Genomic DNA, 22,346 nt, shown 5'->3' on the forward strand with positions numbered 1-22,346 from the left:
TTAGGCCCCAGCTCGCTACCTTGTTAGACTTTTGTGCCATGCCGTCCGGCAGGAGCTGGGCTGCAAGTGCCGTCTCCGTTTGCTGCCCCTTTTTGCTAGACCACTTCACTTAGCTGTGAGGCCTCCCAAAGTGACTGGCCTTTCTCCTACACACCGCCTGGTGTGTCTCCATCGCCAACCATTGTAACATTTACAAGTACAAATTACATTATTTTCTTTCGTCCCTGTCAGCAGTGCGATGCTGCTGTTGTAGGTGTGGGTGGGTGTGACTCGAAAATCGCTGGCACCGCTCCCCCAGCACCCTGATGTAAAGGTGAGCTGTCAAGGGGGAGCGTCGCCTTATATCCCCTCCCCTCTTCCTCTTTTCCCTTTGTTCTTGGAAGGGGGGGAGAGAGCCTCTGACGTGTTTCGCCGGATGGCGCAAACTAGCGCAAACCGGATCAGTTCCTTGTGGGCTCTGGCGGCCGTTATGGCACCACTCAGGAAAAATCCTGCACAGTATTTTTTCCTGCCCCAGCACATCCATATTTCTCGTGGCATTGGGGGTCGCTCAAACAAACCTTTTTTCCCTTTCTTTCTAAAATAGGCTGTCTCCCAACAGCCTCGTATTTGTTCTTGTGTGGCTGTTGCCTAATAGCCAACCTTCACTCACCACCACCGTTTTACTACCAGCTTTTTTGTCAGTTGGTCACGGATCGCAAGTAAATAAAATGAATTCCCTAAAACGGATAAATGAATCCCGTTGTGGCAAAACAAGGCAAAAATCTTTTTATGACAAAAACGCTGCACTTCCTTTGCATCTGCCTTTCTTAATTGTAGTATACTTGATCGCCCCATTGCCAACCTTTCTCGCCACCAGCGCTGTCCAAAACACACAAAAACTAGACCAGAACTGTCCAATCGCCTGCAGTTCTGCTTTCATTAACATGATAAGACCTAAACCTAACAGCTGTACTAAATCGCCTGGGTGAATTATCAAACCTGTCCAACACATCTGGACAGGGTCTCATTCTCACTAACTCAGGTAGCCATGGAAGCAGTTGCCCCATTTCATGCCCCTTTTTCCCCACCATTCTATTTTGAATTCAGTTGAAAGAAACCCCAAATTCTTTCCACAAGGTCGACTCTCAGCCTGCTTCGCTGCCCATTTAATAAAAGAATGCCATACTGGGACCAGCAACACAACCAGAAACAAAAAGGGGTAACATGTCAATCAATGCTTCCCAGGATTCTCTAATGTATTGCACGCAACAGACGAAAGACCAACTTCCCAATCGTATACCATGTTTCAGAGAGAAACCCAATTTGTTAGCTTCCAAGGTAACCCCTATTCTAAAGGAGTGTGTGGCAAAATGTTCTACCTTTTCACCCTCTTTTGCCAATATTTTCCTCATTACACTCAACACCTGCAGCCTTTAAAGTAAAGCTGTTCCATCCATATGACAAAATATTCTGCCACCCCCCCCCCCCATTTCCCCACCTGCTAATCTGAAAACCTCCCACTGGGCACAACTCACACCCTATTGCATGCAACACAATGTGGGCACCTCTCCACATCTGATCTGTTTTAGATTTGTGCAAAGTTAAAATCAATGAAGTTCCTTGCCGCTCCAATTCACTGGTTTCCATGCCTTGTTCCCCTCCTTTGTTCCCCACCAACCTCTAAAACCTCAGAAATACTAAAAGCTCCAAAATACAACCATAACATACACAGCTTCCTTGGCAAAACCTTCAAAACAACGAATGCACATTTCTGGGAAACTGCAAACCAACAACAATGACCTGGGTATCATAATAGGTACCCTTGGCCTGCTCCTCTTCTGCTCCTTAGCCCAGCCCTGCAAAAATCTCCTGCCCATTTCTCCTGCAGTGGGTTTGTAACCCCAAAAGAATTTGCAATAAAAGGCAATACCTGACAATTTGTCTGCTAAGGTAGGTGCTGACATCCACTTCTCAATGTTAGACATAATGAAATGGATAACCTCCTCTCTCCTTCCTTCAACACACATGTTATCCCAACCTCTTTACACAGCACCACAGCCTAGAAACTCATCCCAAGCCTGTCTGTAAGTTGACCAGGTATTCTGTGCAAATGAATTTTCTACCACACCTAGAATCCTCAGTCTCTCAAGTACCAAATTTCTGCTGGTACCCTGATCTTCAGTACGTCCGCTCCAGGTGCCAAACAACGGAATCTCTGCCACTGTGAGACAATGCATCTGTGATGTTATTATTCATGTATGGTACGTGTTTAGCTCTAAAACCAATGTGGTACATGAAACAACCAAGAATCAGCTTCAAAAGTCCTTTATCTCTCGCCTTCTGACCATTCACCAATACTACAACTGTTTCATTATTCACATTAAAAGCTACTGTCTTGTTCACTAAGTCTTTGTCCCACAGGCCAAGGACCAAGAGTAAAGGAACACATTCCAAAAATGCAATGCTGCTGCTTTCTTCCATCCACTTCTGAGGCCACCTCTCAGAGCAGCCCCCCAACCCTCCATCTCACCCCTTCTTATGACTTTGGAATTTTCTTGCCATGCTGGAATCTAACCCTCTTCTAGCTCTTCTTCCTCAGTGTCCAGTTCACTTACCTAACCATTGTCCCATAAACATCTTTCATCACTCACCCCTGGACATTCGTCATGATCAACACCACCATCGAACGTCCTCCATTCTATTGCTGTTTCAGAATCTCACCACCAGGGGTGTAGGTTCAGGGGAGGGTTAGGGGTGTAACACCTCCCTAATAAATGTATTTTTGGATCAATAGTTGGGTATAGGTGCTTTCAGTCAGGTATTGTGAGATGTCAGTCGAATTTCACCAGGGATGTTTACATTCACACAGACACAAATGCACATACACTCTGTTTTGAAAGTCCTCAAAATGTTGGTTATTTTACAAAATATTTGTTATCTCTCTTAGTGCCGCTACCAATCTGCATTTCTCTCCCTGTCCATTGCCCTTTTGGCCCCTCTCATGCATCCTGCTTGTCGTATAATGTATTTAAGCATTATAACAGTCTGATTGTCAGCATATCTGAAGCTCACACCCCCTACTCTTACTGACCAAGCTATGCCCCTGCTCTCCACGCCTCTACTTCTTGTTTATTTTCAGGATGGTTGTACTAAGGCTCTCCCTCTCTGTGCTCCAGCACCTACAGGTTGTTCCCAACCCAACCAGTTTCTGCTCAGTTTGCCTGATCTCAGTCGCTAGGGTTTTCGCCAACGTTGTCGCTCAGGTCATGACAACCTGAGAGAGCTGTGGTACTGTTCCCTAAAGTTACTTATTCCCTGCCTGTAGAAATACCTGACCTTCCATCCAGAATCCACACCCACTGACCTCATGCTACATCAGACTGACTATGCACTTGTTTTGTCCCGCTGACAGAACATACCAAATCCACACTTTTCCCTGGCAACACTGTAACTGGAGCTATGGTTATGCTGTCCTTCATTAAAACTGTCTTCATCCTCCTACTCTTCTTAAAGCTGTCCATCAAGTGTTCTTTCCTGAAAACAAAAGGTATATTCTTCCTCTGTCCCTGCGGAGTCCCAGAAACAGTATTTTTGTGTGCTGGATACTGCAGTGTCTAGTGATTTAGAATGATGGAACTCTTTTGGCTCCCGATGGACTCCCTAGAACTGTGATGTAAGTGTTAGAGTGGAATGCACTGAAGGCTGGTTTAGAATGTTGAGTTTTCAGTTACACGCAGGGGACTAAAGACGTGTAATATTAAGCTCCGTGTATGGCATAGTCATTCGTGGGTAACCAGGCTGGGGAGGACGCAACAACTTGTGACGAGTTAGGGGATAAGTAACCCGAAACTCAACAGTGCTATCCCACAGAGTTTGCTGAGGTCCAAGCAAACTGCTTGTGCATGCCACATGTGTTGTAGTAGAAGTACAGAACCGTAGTAGAAGTACAGAACCAATGCATAATGCATATGGAGTCAAAGCGAAAATCCTGCCGCTGTAAAGAAGCTGGAAGCAATGAAAGCATTGAAAAGAAATCTACATATCACTGACCGAGAACCTGCTGGTCAGACTTTACAAAAAGGTACCGCGCTACTATGCAATATACAGTCATACGTAACCCATAGCATTAAGTCTGAAGGCAGATACAACCAGGTTTTCAAAGAGCAGCAATTGATAATCATGAATTGCAAAAGGGCGTTACTATTCGAAAGTGTTGAAAACAAAGAGCGCGCAAAGAGACGTCAAAGAATAAAACAGTTATTCACTCATCAAACCTTGAGTAAAGTGAGCCGGTACAACCTCAATCTTAGGGGCCGCAACCCAGACCAAGCACAGGGGTTGTGTTTGACAGCTGCGCGACAATCACCAAAGAGTCCGATATCTTTGGAATAGTTAAACGCTGCTTTTCCAATGGAGGCAAAGACCAAACCAAGGCTGTTCTTCCAAAAGTCATCAAGGATGATCCAGAGGCCAGCACGTCCTTAGGCCTTGGAGACAGCTCCCACAAACAGGTTCAAGATGAACAGCCACGGGAGCTCCACCCTTAACATCAGTCACTTCCATAAATAGTTACAATGCTGCTGCTTTCGTAAAACAACCACCATCGTTTGATACTACCAAAAAGCATACTATTGTCGATAGATGGACTGCTTTGATAGAATAATTTGATGATTTAATTGATGCACTTAAAGAGACTGATAAGATTTGACTATCTCAAAAATCGTGCTGGAGATGGTGTAAAAGAAGCAATAAAGGAAATGCAGCGAACTGATGAAGGTGACACATATCATCAGATTAAAGAAGTGTTGAATTTCAAGTTTAATCCAATGGCAAATATTGATTACCAACTGTACATTTTCAACCAAGAACATCTGAAAGTTGGTGAAATCATTGATTAATTTGTGGAGAGACTCGACACATTCATCAGACATTGTAAAATCAATTAATTTAATGATGAAGAAGTTGTGCATCTGAGAGTTATTGACGGATTCATTCAGACGACGAATGCTGAGAGAAACTTTTAGTCTGGAGCAAATGTAATGGCTGCCAGAGCTGAAGTGCGTGCTGATAGACAAGCTGCTGACATGGAGGCCAGAGGTGCCCAGAACAAATCCATCATGAGTGTGAAAAGTAAGCCAAAACAAAAGACAAGGACTCAACGTGATGTCTGTATATAAAAATAAGTAATGATTTAGATGTGAAAATTTGTTTCCACACGAAGGTAAATGTCCTGATCTTGGACAAATATGTAAAGGCTGTGGGATGGAGAAACTCAAGAAAATGAAATTGCAAGCACATATCCATGTGCTTCAAGGCACAGCATCAATTGCCTGTCTACTCAGTTTCAGCATCTGATATGGGACTTGTTTCCGTAAATTGCAACATGAATGCTCACCTTGAAATAGTAAGTCAGTTCCCTCTATTATTTCATGGTTTGGGAAAGCGTAAGACGAGGAATGTAAAGTTGCATATTGATGAGGATATATGTCCTGTTACTCAGAGACAAAGATGAATTGCTTTTCATTTGCAAGAAGTGGTTGAAAAAGAACTTGAAGCATTACTTAAGCATGATATATTGAGTGTTCAACTGGTACAATGCCATAGGCTACTCCCATAGTAGTGCCTAAAACGTAGAGTGAAGGAGTTGCATATGCATTGACATGCATCAGGTAAACAAGGTAAATGAACAAGAATGGCGTCCAGGTCCACACATTGCTGACATGATAACACAATTAAATGGTGCAAAGGTCTTCTCTCGTCTTGATTTAAATAAAGGTTATCATCAGTTAGAACTTGAAGAAGATTGCAGGTACAGAATGACCTTTTCAACACATGTTGATATATTTCGATACAAAAGACTACGTTTTTGTGTGTCACCTCTGCAGAACTGTTTCAAGATGTCATTTGGCGTATCTTACAGCCTGTTTTCAATGCGTTCAGTTACAGTGATGACATATTGGTTTTCTGAGCGACACAAAAACAACACAATCAAGCTCTTACACAAGTATGGTGTTTACTTGCTGAAGCAGGTTTGACTCTGAATGCAGACAAATGTGATCTTCATAAGACAAAGCTAAAATCCTTTGGCCATATCTTTTCTGATTTGGGTATTACTCCAGATCTTGCAAAAGTACAAGTGCTGTCAAATGCTGATCCCCTAAGATGTTTCTATGGTGCATTCATTTCTCGGCATGGCCAGTTACTGTTCCAGATACTAGCAAGACTTTGCCACTGTAAGTGCTCCGTTGTGAGACTTAACGAAAAAAAACGGAAAAAAAACCATTTAATTTTATTGGTCATGTGAATGTGATAAAAGATTTAAGAAAAACAAACAGGCTATTGAGAATGCTACTAAAATGGCATACTTCAATCCAAAACTTCATACAGAGGTTGTTGTTGATGCTAGTCAGGTTAGGTGCTATCTTTGCACAGCACAGTGGAAACCCCAAATGCTAGAAGGCAAATTGTGGCATATGCAAGTAGAAGTTTGTCCTAAACAGAGCGTGCTTACTCACAACCTGAAAAAGAAAGTTTAGCTGTGGTATGGGCTTGTGAACATTTCAATGTATTCCTTACTGAAAAATGTTTAGGTTGGCAACTGATCGTCAAGCTTTACTGACTATATTTGTCAATCCAAAGGTCAAAATGCCTCCTCACATTAACCAATGGGGACTAAGGTTACAAGAGTACAATTATAGCATTGTTTATCATCCAGGGAAGAATTAGAACCCTGCTGACTACTTTTCCAGAGTACCTATACAAGGTCATGGTACTCCATCCAAGACCGCTGAGGCCTATATCAATTAAATTGTAAAATCAAACACACCAGCTGCCATTTCATTAGCCCAGATTAGCACTGCCACAAGCCATGATAATGACATGCTAAAGTTGAAGGATATAATTACACATCAGTCATGGAACCAACACACTCGACTGCTCACCAGTGAATATCAAAAATACAAAAATGTCAAAGATGAACCATCCATAACTCAAGAAGGAGTTATCCTAAGAAAGTCAAGAATTCTGATTCTGGAGAGTCTGTGACAGAATGTAATTGAAGTGGCCCATGAAGGACATTGTGGAATCGTTGCCAAAAAAACAAGCTCTATAAGACCGAGTCTGGTTTCCTTATCTTTCTTGCTGACAGGGTTGACAAGGAATAAAGGCCTGCCATCTATGCAACTGCCACTTAACAAAAACTACTCACCACACCTTGAACATGTCAGACCCCCAAAGCATGCATGTGAGAGAATAGCTGTTGACTTTTTCGGTCCACTCGACAATGGACATCACCTGCTGGTGATTATGGTCGAATACTCACGATTTCCATTAACTGAAGATCTTTCATCTACTGCCCAAGAACTATTCATTGAAAGACTAGATGGCATTTTGCAGCATGGGGTGTGCCAGCCATAGTGAAGTCTGACAATGGCCCACCATTCAACAGTCGAGAATTTATAGATTTCTTTGAGCATTTGAATAGAAATCATCACAAGAGCCCACTTTTGTGGCCGCAGGCCAACAGGCTTGTTGAGAGTTTTATGAGCATGTTAAAGAAAGTAGTGCAGTGTGCTAATCTTGAGAAACCCAATTTGAAAACTGTGTTGAATTCTACCTTGAGAGTTTATTGTTGAACACCCCACTTGACCACAGGTGAAAGTCCTGCAACATTGATGTTCTGGAGAGTAATGAACTGTGAACACCAAGTTACCTCAATGGACCAATCAGAGAAAGAAAGATGAGAAAGACTTCAAGAACACACAAAAGATGAAAACATATGCTGACCAAAGACAACGTGAGATTAACATTGTCTTTAAGAAAGGAGATTGAGTGCTCGCACGACAGCTACGGAGAAGAAAATCTTGTGCTCCATTTGATGCAGGACCTTTTCAAGTGGTGTCTACCAAGGGACACATGGTGACTGCCAAGCTTCTCGGGAAATCTATTACCAAAGACTCTTCTCACTTTAGGCACCTAACTAATTGTTCATAGGATCTAACTGTTGAAGGAGAGGCTGGGTCTGAAACATCAGTAACTGCTGTTACTTCTACAACACTGATTCAGATCCTAGGCATTGGTGATGATGGTTCCCAGTTTCCGAGAACAATATCAGGTCGAACATATAAATCGCCAAAAAGACTGTTTGAAGACATTTAAATGTATATGTCTATCTATATATATATTTTGTAAAAAGTTGTGATCTTTATTTAACAGAGGGGGAGATGTAGGGCCTGATTTAGTTCTTGGAGGATGGGTTACTCCATCACAACAGTGACGGATATCCTGTCTGCTGAAATATAAATCCCATTAAATCCTATGAGATTTATATTTTGGCAGATGGGATATTTGTCACCGTTGTGATGGAGTAACCCATTTGCCAAGATCTACATCAGACTCGTAGTGTCTTGCAAGTTAGAAAGGACGGAACCGTTTTGACTCCTGATGGACTCCATAAAACTGTGACATAATTATTAGAGTGGAATGCACTGAAGGCTGCTTTAGAATGCTGAGTTTGCAGTTACACACAGAGGAATAAAGACGTGTAATACTAAGCTCTGTGTGTAGCATAATCATTGGCGGGTAACCAGGTTGGGGAGCATGCTTAATCTCCAATGTATTTTCTCCTATCCGACCAGCGGCACTTTCCACATAACTTACAGCGCACAGCGCCACCTGGTGCTCCTCATAGGCTTCTCCTGCCTCGTGCTCACTCAACTACTTTTTGAATAGCACTCAACTAGTTAGGCACCACCTGCTGGCCGCAAGGCCTAATCGTCTCCACACTTGGTGGGGGCCAACTCATTCCTCATGTGAGATGATGGTGTATTCCCACCCCCGCCTGTATCTACTACATTTGCCGGCCTCCTCCCTTGCGAGGACAGCAGCTGCTCTCTACCGCACGCCAATGCCCATGACTCACCCTCCTCATTCCGGCCCACCGGTAAGCTCTCATTCACTCCGGTAGCCAATGTTATTGTCTCCATTTTCTTCATGGTTGCCTGCCCATTCTTCAATTTGCCGCTCTGCCCTTTAGTGCATGGTGGTGAGCAAGCCAAAACGGCAGCTGCCACCCCACTTGTTGCCTTACATCTCGGCCTATCAAAGCCAACCCACGCCTTCTCTAGCACTCTGGCCTTATTAAATCATCCCTCCTGGCCAGACACATAGTTCTAAGCGCCTTCCTGACTGTTGCGCTCTCCTCAGCCATTGGTTTCTCCTTCCAATCAACTCAATAGGGCTTTATATATAGCCAAATACTCTAGTAAAAATTGCACTAACCATAAAACCAACAAGGAAACCTACCCTATCCTGATTGCAGGAACACAGCGCGCCTAGAACTGCCCTCTCAGACTTGGAGAGACCTAAATGCTGCCAAAGCCCACCCTGCCTATAGATTGTCCAACCATGGACTTCCCTGGTACTGGAAATGCTACACTCACCCGAATATCGCGGGGGCGGCCACCCTTCTGGGAGCCACCCACAGTACTCCAGTATCCAGCGGTGTGCTGCCATGAAAGAAGGTGGTGCACACAAGTGAAAAACAAAGGGAAGCAGGCCCTCTGCAGCCCACTCGTTCAAAGAACAGGCAGAGCAACTAAATATTCTGAACATATATACCATAATGGAAACACATGCACTGGAAAGCCAGTTAGTGGGCTCTTCCATTCACAGAGTCAACATACTAGTAGTATCTAGCACACAAATAGACGGGAACCACACATAGAGGTGGATTTTCTACATATGCAAGACAGGCAAATACAAGGAAATGCTTGGTTGTCTGTAGACTTTGCTGAAGAGAGGGGTGGATTATTTGTTTCCCTGACAATTTGGTGCGTTACCTTTTGGGCTGTTTCAAAAACTTGATAAGGTGATTCCCAAGTCCAATAGGTAACGCACCAAATTGTCAGAAAAAAGAAGTAATCTGGAGAGTCGCAGAGCTTGGCGCAGAAGGCTTCGGCCTCAAATCCAATAGAAAATCTCCTCATAGCGCACATTATAAAGGACAGAGGTGGAAGTGGTCTACTGCACTGTATATCCACATTATTGCATTTCCGGTAGGAGGTTGGGCTAAGGAAGTGAAGGTCCAGGGTTCTATTACTAGAAATAAGGTGAATATTAGAGCCAGCCCATGCTGCTCTCCTCAAGTCACCATACAGAAAAAGGATAAGAGAAAAAAAGGCAGTTAAAATTGACCAAAACAAAGAAAGGCTGCGTGACCAATCAATGGCCCGCGCTGTGAATGTATTAGAGGGCTCAGTAAGCGTTGCCTAATCAGCGCGGCTCTTCCCTTTAAGTAGGAGGAACTCCTCACACCCTCAAATTCCATTCCCAGAGGGAAGGAGGGCATCGAGCAGTCTTCATCAATAATGCATACATGAGAATTGCAGGCTGAATTATTTACAGGCTCTGCTTACCGAAGCCAGCTTTGTCAGCCCAGGAATTACCTTACAGTTTCATCCTAACTGTTATGTAGCACGTGTTCCTGCTCAAAAAGAACCTCTCCCCACTCCCCCCACAACGTGGCCACACGCCACATGTGTTGTGCCTCAATCCCCAGAGTCCTAAGCTTTAAAGACCTTAAACTGGAGACACTCTTTCTAAACAATAGAGTTTTCTTAGTGGCTAGAGGGGAAACTGAGCCTCACTACTTTTCCTCTCTACTTAGGGTGACCAACTGGCATAGGTGCAAATTCAGGATGGTGAGTGTAAAAATTCAGGACAAAGGGTCAAAATTCAGGACAAAAATTCAGGACATAAGGTCAAAATTCAGGACAGAAATTCGGGACAAAAGGTACATTTTACTGTACAGACACATCACAGGAGGTCGCTAAATAGTACATAAGTACGTAAATATACAACCAACATAAGTACATGTCAAAATAAGTTTATATTATGTTGAGACAATCGTGCACTTCACTTTCTGTCGCCGCTTTTGGCTACTTTGACACCCTTTAGCCCCCTCCCCACAGCTGCATCAGGATGATTATTCTGCTGTGTTTGTTTGTTATTCGGTCTTTTGCTGACCCGAGAGCCACAGATCAAAGTCAGAAAGGGCCAAGAAACACTCGTATCTGACCCCGTGACACCCCCACCTAAGCAGATATAGTGGGGGCTTCACTCCGCCTTTGGCCCATTGTCATTCTTTATGTGATAATCATCCACAGTCAGACAAAAGATTGTCGCACAGGGCGCCACCAGCGCTAAAGCCGGCCCTGATGGCATCAGTCTTAAAATGGTATCAGCCTCTACCGTACAAAAGTGATGCTCTCATAAACACCCTGTCTGAACAAGAGAAGCAGTACTCCCAATTTGAATAAAGACACATCAGTCTTACGTAAATCAAGAATGAAGATATTTAATTGAATTAGTACCGAATATGAAATACATTACTTGTTGTGTTTGTTCACTTCATTGGGCATCAGTAGCGCGGTCCTTGATGCTCGCATTGGGATGTATGTCAGTACAACGCGATCTAAAAGATCGCGGTACTTGACAACGCGGGCATTACAACACAAGTCGTTACAACGACTTGCGTTGGAGGGCGCGGATTTTGGAATCTTTATAATTTTATATTCCAACACCAGTCCACGTAACAGTAGGGAAGGTGTTGGAATATAAAATTACAACATTCCTTGCCCAACAGCGCCATCCAGCGCAAGTCGTAGTAACAACTTGGGTTGTAACGGCAGCTCTTTAAAGGCACTGCGGTGTAAACACCGCGTTGTAAACGATGTTTCCCCTCGCATGGCCACTGTTCTAACCCTCCTTTACACCTTTCCTTTCAGCTACCTGCCCTGGTTTGAGGTGTTTTATAAACTTCTGAACAACATCGCGGATCATTTGGCAAAGGATCAGGTGAGCATGCAACATGACTCCTAGTGCATGGGCCTGTGGCCGCTGAGGCTCCTGCTTTTACTATGGCGGTAACGCAGTCTTCGCACCTGTGCCGAAGGTGCTCATGTAGCACTTATCCACGATTGGACAGGTTGTAACTGAGAAGCCTTCCAGACTGTTCAAAAGAGGTCAGATTTTGTTGCCGTGACCCTTAAAGGATGTGGAACGTACAATAGACCTCATAAAGTTGTCTAGCAGGTAAGGAGGCCTTCAAGCTTCCCTTTTGGTCAACTCCCTCTGTTGGGTTTTCATACCTTTATTGCACCCAGTAGCACAGCATTCCCTAATTTCCTAATAGACTGCAAGCCTTGAGCCTGATTTTAAGGCTAATAGTCTTCCATAATCCAGCTCTGAATGCGTTTCATGAATTATGATGGGATATGCACCATTTGAATACATTTTTCTAATATTTTCTTTGGAGGGAGTTTTCCCCTTCCTTCTCTCTTACCAACCCGCTGGATATGGTGAGGTTTGCTCCCCGTGCTCTGTTGTACAGTGGACCCGCTCATGTGTGTGAACGAGGTGACAGAGAAATTTTAATGGGAACCGCAGGATATTGTCTCCCTATCTAGAATCTGTGTTACGAAAAAGTATCCTACCACCTCTTTTTCTGTGCCTTAATGTAGATTTATCATCCTGCCCTTGAGAGGAGCATTTATGCTTATCATTTATGGACCCTCACACACCCTGTGGTGTCATGCTCCATCATCAGGTCACACCCTGGTCCATAAAACTAGTGTGGGCTCAACCATATCCCAGAAAGCACTTTGCTTCCTAGATCCAACGGGGATTTCAAATGTTCTAAAATACCTAGTTGGCACCCTGGTTTCCCTTTATTATGATTGTCACTAGCTTGATTAAAAACTATTGGTCAGTGATTTTTAGGGAAGGTTTACTACCTCTGTACCCTAATACTGTGTCAACATGTTTCAGCCCTTCTAAACATCCACATATAGGTCCCACTTATACAATCACATGCATTGAAGTGTGAGCAGTCCTACTTGCCTGTTCCTCAGCTGAAAAGTCCTATATTAGTGCCCTCCTCGGTGCATAATGACCTGTAGGAGTGAACTGTGGCGTTCTTAGATAAATACCAGCACACAACACTTAGAGTAAGTGTAACAAAGGGACAAGCCCCACCAGCCAGTGTGATTACAACCTGGAGGTGCCCAAGTACGTAAACTGGTGTCAGTTGGAAAAGTAGGAGGAGAATCAGTGAAAGAAAATTACCAGTGAATCCCATTCGATTCTCAAGGGTATATATGAGGGTGGGATGGTCAATTTTATGCATGACTATCTTTCTTGTGCATGCTATCCTACGGTCAGTCATCTATTATACACGTTGTTGTTCACCAGACATTTTTTTGTGTCTTCCCTTCCATTTACATTCTATTATTCATGGGATTTTTTTCTAACGTAATATCTGTCTTGTTCATGGTCTCCAATTTCCAAATAGTTATTCTTTCTTGCATGTTCTCTTTCTCTTGTATCTCTTGCGCTGTGTTATTCCTTGGGCATTTTTAGATCTGGACAATACCTTTTTGATTTTACTAAAACTATACATATTACACTTTAGGGGCTTTCAGTCAGCCCTCTTCAACAATTGGCATCCTATTGTGTCATTCACACTTTTCTTCCGCCCACTAAAACATGCAACATGGGTTAATAGCTCATCCCACTTCAGTCATTGGCTAACGTCACTGTGAGTGACGGCATTGTTCTGTGTTACAAGAGTACATCTACACACCAAGTAGTTCCTTTCAGTGCCAGTGAGTGCAATGACAATGTGTGCTTTCTGACACCCAAAAATATAGTTGCCATTAGCGAATGTTTTTCTTTTTTATCTTGGCGAGGGCTTGGGGCTCTACCAACAATACATTTCTAAAACATAGCAAAACAAAACGTCACTGACAAAGCCAAATTGCTGGCAGCCAGAGTCAGACCCATTGTATTTGCTAATATTTGTTTTTCATGTATCACTGTGTGCATTCCTCAGTAGTTCTTTCTTGTATGATCGTTATCTCGTGCTTATCCATCAGGTGCTCTTCCTTGTGTTTCCTTTTCTATATGATTTGTATTTTTTGGGGGTATTCTTCCTTGTTCGTTATCTTTCTTCTGCATGCACTCCTATTCCTCAGACCTACTTTCTTGTCTGCACTCTTTATGCACTTTCTTATTCACCAGGCTTTCTTTGTGGGTGTTCTCTTTCTTATGCGTTCTATTCTTTCTTGGGCATTTTTTGTCGTGTGCATGCTCTCCTGCTGAGTTGTTCTATTTCGCAGGCATTCCCTTACTTCTTGTGATTTCTCATGCTTGTGTTGTCTTCCTTATGAATTCTCGTACTACTCGGCCTTTCTCCCTTGTTCATTATCTTTCTCAAACGTGCCTCCTATTGGTCATTCCTGTTTTATGCGTTCTCATTATGTGCTTTCTCGTAGACCAGGCGTTCTTTCGTGTGTTTTCTTACTTATGAGGTATATCAATCCGAGGGGATTTTTTCTTATTTATTATCTGAGATTTGTATGGTCGCATATATCTCTTCTCGCTTTCTTTCCTGTGTGCTCTCTTCTGTATGCAATCTTTAATTCCTCGGGGATTCTTCCTTGTTAATTATCTTTCTTCTGAACTCTCCTAGTCTAAGTCGTTCTTTCTTGTGTGACTTCTCTTTTTCTATGTGTTTTTATTCCTCGCGATAGCTCTCCTATTCAGGCAATCTCTGTTGTGACACGTGTTTTTGTTCTTTTTTTCCACAATGTTCAAGATTTCGGGGTCTCTCCCTCTGTCTCGTGCCCTCACTCCCCGTGCCACGCACTCTCTCCTCAGTGACAGTCGTTTCCTGCGCTTATTTTCAGCTCAGTGACTTGGGCGAGCTCTTGACGTCTCTCTATCGCCATCCGGTGCCGCAGCTGAACAGCGCAGTCAGCCTGGAGTTTGTAAGTACAGCAGAGCTGCCCCTCGCTGTGGGTATAGATATAATATATATATATTTATATAGAGTGACGTCGCCAGAGACCATCCCTGGTGGTGATGTATTCTGCTTTACCGAGCCTTGTACCGATATCTCAGTGTCTCTACAGTGCCACCTAGCGGCCTCTTGTGCATTACTCAGCTCTGTTGGTATCAATCCATAGGTGGGCATCTGTAAGACGCCGCCAATGGGGCTCTTGCACAGCGTGTCCTGTTAATGCTGCCATTTCTGCGTATCTTTCTAATGCGCCGAGCCTGTAACCAGCAGATAGACAGCTTTGCAAGGCAGGTAGAAGTGCGCATGCAAGGGAGGTAGAAAATGGGATTTAAAACAAAGGGCAATCCACAAATGCATGGAGTGGCTCAGAGAATTCCCTAACCACCCACAGGTCAGCTTCAGAGGCCGGTGGGGCAGGAATCGGCTCAATTACACCCCAGACAGCAGCGTGAGTGGTTGTTTTTAGTGTGAAGCGTGGCGTTCTGCTGAGCTGTGGTGAAAAGCTTAACAGGTGTGACGTCATGAACTACCGCACCACAGCAATTAAAGCTGAGTCATAATCAGGGCCACTGGAAGTACGCGGCAGGAGAGGGATTTATTATGCTGACTAAATTACGAAGCAAGAAAGGCAAATTATGCAGCGTGATTTGGCACATTTTGAGAGAGGATTACTTCATAATTTTTTATTTTTTACCCCTGTAAGCACTGTTTCAGCAAAAGTCTCAGTTTATTATTACCACTTTCAAATTCAAATACAAAAATAAGTACTGAAAAGTAATGAGTGAACCTTAGTGCAGGACCTTTCACTGTGCGACAAATGTCATGCGTTTTCCTAACTTTTGATCCGTTTGAGCTATCAACATTTTTTTGGGGGTTAAAATCTGCAAATTATGTGGATATGTGGAATATGTGACAAATGCAGCAGATCCATAACTAGGCGAAAAATGCAGCAGCTGCAGAATCTCATAATTCCAGTGGATCTGTTCATAAATTCATAATCAAGCTCGTTTTGGGGTCGCGGAGCTGCAGACAAAGCTGTGGCCCAGCTTGTGACGTTACAGTCCTGCCTGAACCTCTGATCACACAGCACACTGCAGTGACATCACAAGCCCCACTGACTGACATCACATCATTCTATTATGACATCACAGATCCTACCTACTAACAGCACACTGCAGTGACATCACATGCCCCACCTCCTGACACCACTTGGCATTTTTGTCACAAGCTCCATTCTCTGACAACTCTTCATACTGTAATGTCATCTCACATCAAACATTGTTAAACAGCCCTTGGTTCATAGAGCATGTTATGCAAAGGCATTTGACGTATTCTTTGTTTTTGGATAAAATGGGGCAAAAGCAATGGAAACTCCCCCCTTCAGAGGGCATGTTCAGCTAGGGTAGCAGTAGTGCAAGGTTTCTTCATCTCAGGTCACATACAAATCAGTCAGCAGCACAGCAAGCTTCACTTTCTCACCAGTGGCGGGTACCAATACAAAAAATGTGGTGGCCGTGATGGCCCCAAAGTCACCAGTACTGCTCCCGCTGGTGCAGCACTTCTGTCCCCGATCGTGTCCACGAGCTGGAAAGGGAAGGACTTCCTTCCTACTCGTGGAACACAAATCCAACCAATCCTGGAGCTGCTGTCATACTAGGAGCAGCGCCAGGATTGGTGGGGGCAGGCTAACTCCGTGCTCATTTTGAGGCTGGGGGCTGTGCCAGCAAACCCCTGGCTAATTCCCTGACTGTTTTGCAGCCAGGTGATTGCTGGGTCTACAGTGCACATGTCAAGCTGGCCGCAGCAATAAAGCCGGCCAACCTAACATGAGCTGTTCAGGGGCAGCTGTAATCCTAGATTGCAGGATTCAGCCCTGCTCCTTGCCTTGACATTTGTTTGAGCCAGTAGAAAACTAAATGGCATGCCATTTTATTTATTTGTGTGTGCCTGCTGTGCTGCAGCTGGTGGGGCAGCGCTCCTCTGCTCCTGAGGAGGAGCTGTCCCTGTTTCTCACAGAAGGCATCAAGTGCAATCTTACATCCCCTAGAGGCCAGTTTCAGCAGGGCAGACTAGTACTCATGTAGCATTGTCCCGCCTGACTTCCTGTCAGGGACAGGACAGGCGAGCAGGAAGAGGAAGTGAGGACACAGGAAACGCTTAGTCTGTAAGCAGTGTGAGGCTGGCAGGGAATAAAGCAAGACGTGTAATCTCTACCTCTGTGTCGGTGTATCCTTGCGATGGGCGCCAGCGCTGCGACAATGGCGACGAGGGTGGGATGTTTGTAAAAACCCACAAGCAGCATTGCCCAGCCACCCAACGTGGCCGACCACCGAATCCTGCCGCGGAGAAAACCGCCGAAGCCAAGAACACCTGATTGCTGCCGGGGGAAGAGAGGCGCGAAAGAACCAGAGCGCGGGTGCGCGAACGACACCCCAAGCACCCGACTGCTGCACCGGGAGGTAGGCGCGTATGCCAGAAGCGCGGCCCCCACGTGTCCAGAAGAAGCAGCCGAGTGTGCAGCGCCGGAACCAGCACCCGACCCCAGGCGCGAGCAAGGAGAGAAGAACCAGAGCAGAATACAGCGCGAGGAGCGAGGGTGAGTCCAAACCCTGCCGCTTCCCTCACGCGCGCTGTCTAACTGGTCCCAGAGACAGAGACACGAGGCATGCTGTCCTGCGCGGCGGCCATTTTGAAGTCAGGCGCCCGCCCTCAAACAAACCTGCGCTCTCTCCATGGCGGCCATCTTAAAGTCAGGCGCCACTCGTTAAATAAGGACTTTGCCAATATAAAAAGTCAACCAAGATACATAAAGGCTCAAGGAGCTGAATGTTGACAAATGAACGCTGCATGCTGCCAATAAGACGCAAATAAGCACTAGATAACGCTCTACACAGCTTTTCAGAGCCAGCTAAGTGCAGATGTCCAATCCGGGCCCTGATAGCTCCTCAGGCACTGCCACCACAGCGTCAAGTGCATCAAGCACAGCGAGGTCAGGAAGCCCAGCTCCTAGTACAGGAAGCCCAGCTCCCAGCACAAGAGGCCCTGCTCCTCCAGCCACCGTACCTGCAATGGCGAACAACCCAGTTGGAGCCTCATTCATGCGCCAACCTCAGCCTTTACCACTGACGCCGGGCAACAGCATGGGCCCATCGTGGAAAACATGGAGTGAAGATTTCGAGGACTACATGGTCGGATCCCTAGTACAAGATAACAAGCAAAAACTTGTGGCTTTGAGAAATCTGATTGGTCCAGACATTGCACAAATCATCAAAGAACTACCTAACGCTGCAACAGCCACCTATGATGAAACCAAAGCTGCACTTGACAGACGCTTTCTCCACAAACGCAACGTGGATTATGAGCGCCATACGTTCAACCTTGCCACGCAGGAGAAAGATGAATGTATGAGTGACTTCATCATGCGCATACGTAGACTCGCACTATACTGTGACTTCGACAACTTCAAAACGGAAGACGCCCTGAGACTCCGCATCATCGACGGCTGCTCATCTGAAACCTTGCGCCGGAGACTTCTAAAAAAACCATACACACTAGACGAAATTGAGGAACTGACAAGAATTAATGACCAGGCGGAGGACTACGCGAAGCGGATGGGGACACAGAAATCATCGGATCACAAAGACCATGCGTTGCGCATTCAGGCACACAGGTCCTCCAAGACTACCAAGTCCACCTCCAAATCCCACAGGTCTCAACCATCGCGTCGAAGCTCGCGACACACAAGGTCCGCAAAAGCCACGCCCACCTGTTATAGATGCGGGCAGGACTACCCACACTCAGGACAGTGCCCAGCCATCGGGCAACGATGCCACCGCTGTGGAAGAGACAATCACTTTGAGATTGCATGCCAAGCCAAGCAACCAAGTCACAGATCATCGACCAAAGGGCATGAGTCACGCCACCACGCCCGAGCCATAAAAGACAAGGGAAGCAGGTCCTCCAGCTCGTCCAACTCCAGCGTTCAGTCAGCCTACTCGCATCAGTCAAGAGGTCGCTCCGGAAGTGGCCATCGCTCAAGGCGTCATGTGACGGACTCCTATCGGTCACGCAGAGACACATCCAGTGAGTCACCGTCGCGCACCCCCACATCACAAGACAGTGATGAATACATATGCATGGTAACAACCCCGGATCGTGATGAGTACATATGCATGGTTGCTGACCCGGATCGACTGAAGCGATATCCAAAACTCGACATCCTGATAGGCGACCACCCAGCTAAATTTGTTCTGGACTCTGGAGCATCCTTGAACTATATCTGTGCTTTAGAACATCAAAACATGAAACATAAGCCCAAACTGGAACCTGCTGCTGTCCGTGTGTTCACGTGGATGTCACGCAAGCCACTGCCTTGCTTAGGCCGCTTCCGCACCACTCTCACGTTCAAGGACCGGACAATTGATGCCCACATTCATGTAGTGGAGGGACCAGATCTGGCAGACTGTCTCCTTAGTCTCCCCACAGCAGAAAGACTCAAACTCGTAGAACTCCTCTACATGACGGAGGACACTCCTGACATTGTTGCGAAATTTCCCAACTTATTCAAAGGACTCGGGAAGCTCAACCACTTCAAAGTGAAACTTCATATCAATGAAAATGTGACACCAGTTGCCCAACATCACAGGAAGGTGCCATTCCATCTACAAAAAGCCGTTGATGACGAGCTCCAAGATCTCCTTCGAACAGACATCATAGAACGCACGACGGGTCCCACCCCATGGGTATCACCAGTCGTGGTAGTTCCGAAAAGAGGGGAAGACAACAAGGTCAGGCTATGTGTTGACATGCGCGCGCCCAACACCGCCATCGAGCGGGAACGCCATCCTGGGCCGCATATCAGTGACATGATTACCAAATTAAATGGCGCCACAGTATTCTCCAAGCTTGACCTTAACAAAGGTTACCACCAACTGGAGCTCCACGACAAATCGAGATACATCACGACTTTTACCACGCACCAAGGCCTATTCCGCTACAAACGCCTGAACTTTGGCATATCCTCGGCTGCCGAGATCTTCCAGGAGGCCATCAGGCGAGTCATCCAAGGCATCCAAAAATGCCTTCAATTATAGTGACGATCTGCTGGTATTTGGGAAGGACCGAACAGAACACGACACAGCCCTGGACAGGGTCTGTCATGCACTGATGACGGCAAACCTAACACTTAATGCCAGCAAGTGTGAATTCCACAAAGACACCTTTAAAATTTTATGGACACATCTTCTCGAAGGAGGGCATGAGACCGGACCCTGAGAAGGTAGCAGCCCTGGCCGACACTCAGAAACCCCGAGATGTCACTGACCTACGTTCCTTCCTTGGCATGGCAAGCTATTGCGTGAGGTACATCCGCGACTACGCCACAATCAGCTACCCACTGCGGGAACTTACTCGCCAAGGTCAGCCATTCGAATGGACGGAAGCGTGCCAACGTGCGTTCTCCGTCATCAAACATGCCGTGGGGTCAGCTATCAATTTGGCGTACTTCGACACGAAGAAGAAAACTGAAATCACAGTGGATGCCAGTCCAGTGGGCCTTGGTGCCATTCTGGCCCAATACCGCGAAGACTCAGACCAGCGACACATCATTGCTTACGCAAGCCGCAGTCTGACGGATACAGAAAAAGCATACTCCCAGCCGGAGAAGGAAAGCCTAGCTGTGGTATGGGCGTGCGAACACTTTCACCTTTTTGTTTATGGCAAACATTTTACGATCATTACAGATCATCAGGCGCTCATCACAATTTTTGGTAACCCCAATGCGAAAATGCCACCACGCATTGAGCGGTGGGGTCTGCGCCTCCAAGACTACGTCTTCTCCATCATCCACAAACCTGGGAAAGCTGAAAACCCAGCTGATTTCATGTCACGACACCCGCTGGCAGGTGCCCGTTCTGCACTTTCTGTGGCTGACGAATATCTCCACTTCGTTGTCGACGCTGCATGTCCTCCCACTGTTCCTGTTGAGGCCATCCAGGAGGCGTCCGCACTTGACCCCCTCGTCCAAGCAGTGATGACCCGCATTCGCTCCAACTCCTGGAGGGACGTGAAGCAGTCCTCCTCCGAGTCAGCTCAACTTCGACAAGACCTAGCCGCATTCCAACGAGTGCGTGAAGAACTTTCCATCAGTGACAATGGTCTCCTTTTAAGAGGGGGGAGAATTGTGATTCCTCTCAAACTACGTCAAGGGGTCATCAACCTGGCACATGAGGGACACAGAGGCATCAATGCAACCAAGAAAGCCCTGAGAGAACGAGTCTGGTTCCCCACCCTTGACTATATGGTCGAGACAACTCTGAAAGACTGCATCACATGCCAAGTAGTCAGCCGGGAAGAACCACCAGCACCGTTACAAATGTCAGAACTGCCGGACGGAGTATGGCAACAGATTGCGGTCGACTTCTTCGGCCCACTACAATCAGGACAGTATATCATTGTTGCTATGGACGAATACTCCCGCTTTCCATTCGCACAATTGATATCATCGACTCGAGCAACGACCGTGATCCCAGTGCTTGATGAGATATTTGCAGCCTGGGGCATCCCGCTGCGAGTAAAGACAGACAATGGACCCCCCTTCAACGGTCATGAGTTCACAAACTTTGCAACCCATCTAAACTTCAAACACCAGAAAATTACTCCGCTGTGGCCACAGGCAAATGGCATGGTGGAGCGATTTATGGGGACACTAAAGAGGGCAATCCAGCAAGCTGAACTGACTCACCGAGATGTCCAGCAGACATTGAATGAAGTACTCAGGGCGTATCGGAATACGCCGCACAACACCACCGATCAGTGCCCAGCAACTGTAATGCTTGGAAGGACACCTAGGACAAGACTGCCCATGCTAAATGAAAATCCCCAACAACGGAAAGTCACAGTTGATCACAACACCCTCGTGGAAATCGATCACCACAAAAAGCATAGAATGAAGACATATGCTGATCAACGCAGACATGCCAAAGACTCTAACATACACGAAGGAGACTGGGTGATAGTGCGAAGTGATCGGCGATCCAAAGCAGACAGTCGATACCTCGACATTCCCATGCAAGTCACCTAGAGGAAAGGAACCATGGTCACAGCCAAAGCTGACCACAAACAAATAACAAGAAACATCTCACACTTTAGAAAATGCAACCAGCGCGGCTGCCACGAGACCGTGTCAAACTTACCCTCAAGTGACTCTTCCAATCAGAGTGACAACAGTGACCCAAGCCACCATAGCCCCACGCGAATGGTGGATATCACAAGTCACCACAGTCCAGTGCTCAGACACAGAGACCGGCCACCACGTCAGATAAGAAAACCTCGACGTCTGGTCGAAGAGATGTAGAGGAAGTGAGACTTTGCAAAACAGGGGAGATGTAGCATTGTCCCGCCTGACTTCCTGTCAGGGACAGGACAGGCGAGCAGGAAGAGGAAGTGAGGACACAGGAAACGCTTAGTCTGTAAGCAGTGTGAGGCTGGCAGGGAATAAAGCAAG

General features: G+C 45.9%; 1 protein-coding gene across 4 annotated transcripts in view; it reads left to right on the forward strand.

The window, feature by feature from the left end:
- Window positions 1-22,346, forward strand: part of DENND1C (DENN domain containing 1C) — a 219,309-nt gene that overhangs the window by 59,896 nt on the left and 137,067 nt on the right. For all 4 annotated transcript variants that reach the window (XM_078685386.1, XM_078685399.1, XM_078685380.1 and 1 more), the window contains exons 6-7: window positions 11,769-11,838; window positions 14,730-14,810. In XM_078685386.1, the coding sequence (XP_078541512.1) occupies window positions 11,769-11,838; window positions 14,730-14,810 (151 nt within the window). The remainder of the gene's footprint in view (window positions 1-11,768; window positions 11,839-14,729; window positions 14,811-22,346) is intronic.

The sequence above is a fragment of the Lissotriton helveticus genome, chromosome 1_1, assembly GCF_964261635.1.
Source record: "Lissotriton helveticus chromosome 1_1, aLisHel1.1, whole genome shotgun sequence".
In the NCBI taxonomy this organism is placed as follows: Eukaryota; Metazoa; Chordata; class Amphibia; order Caudata; family Salamandridae; genus Lissotriton; species Lissotriton helveticus.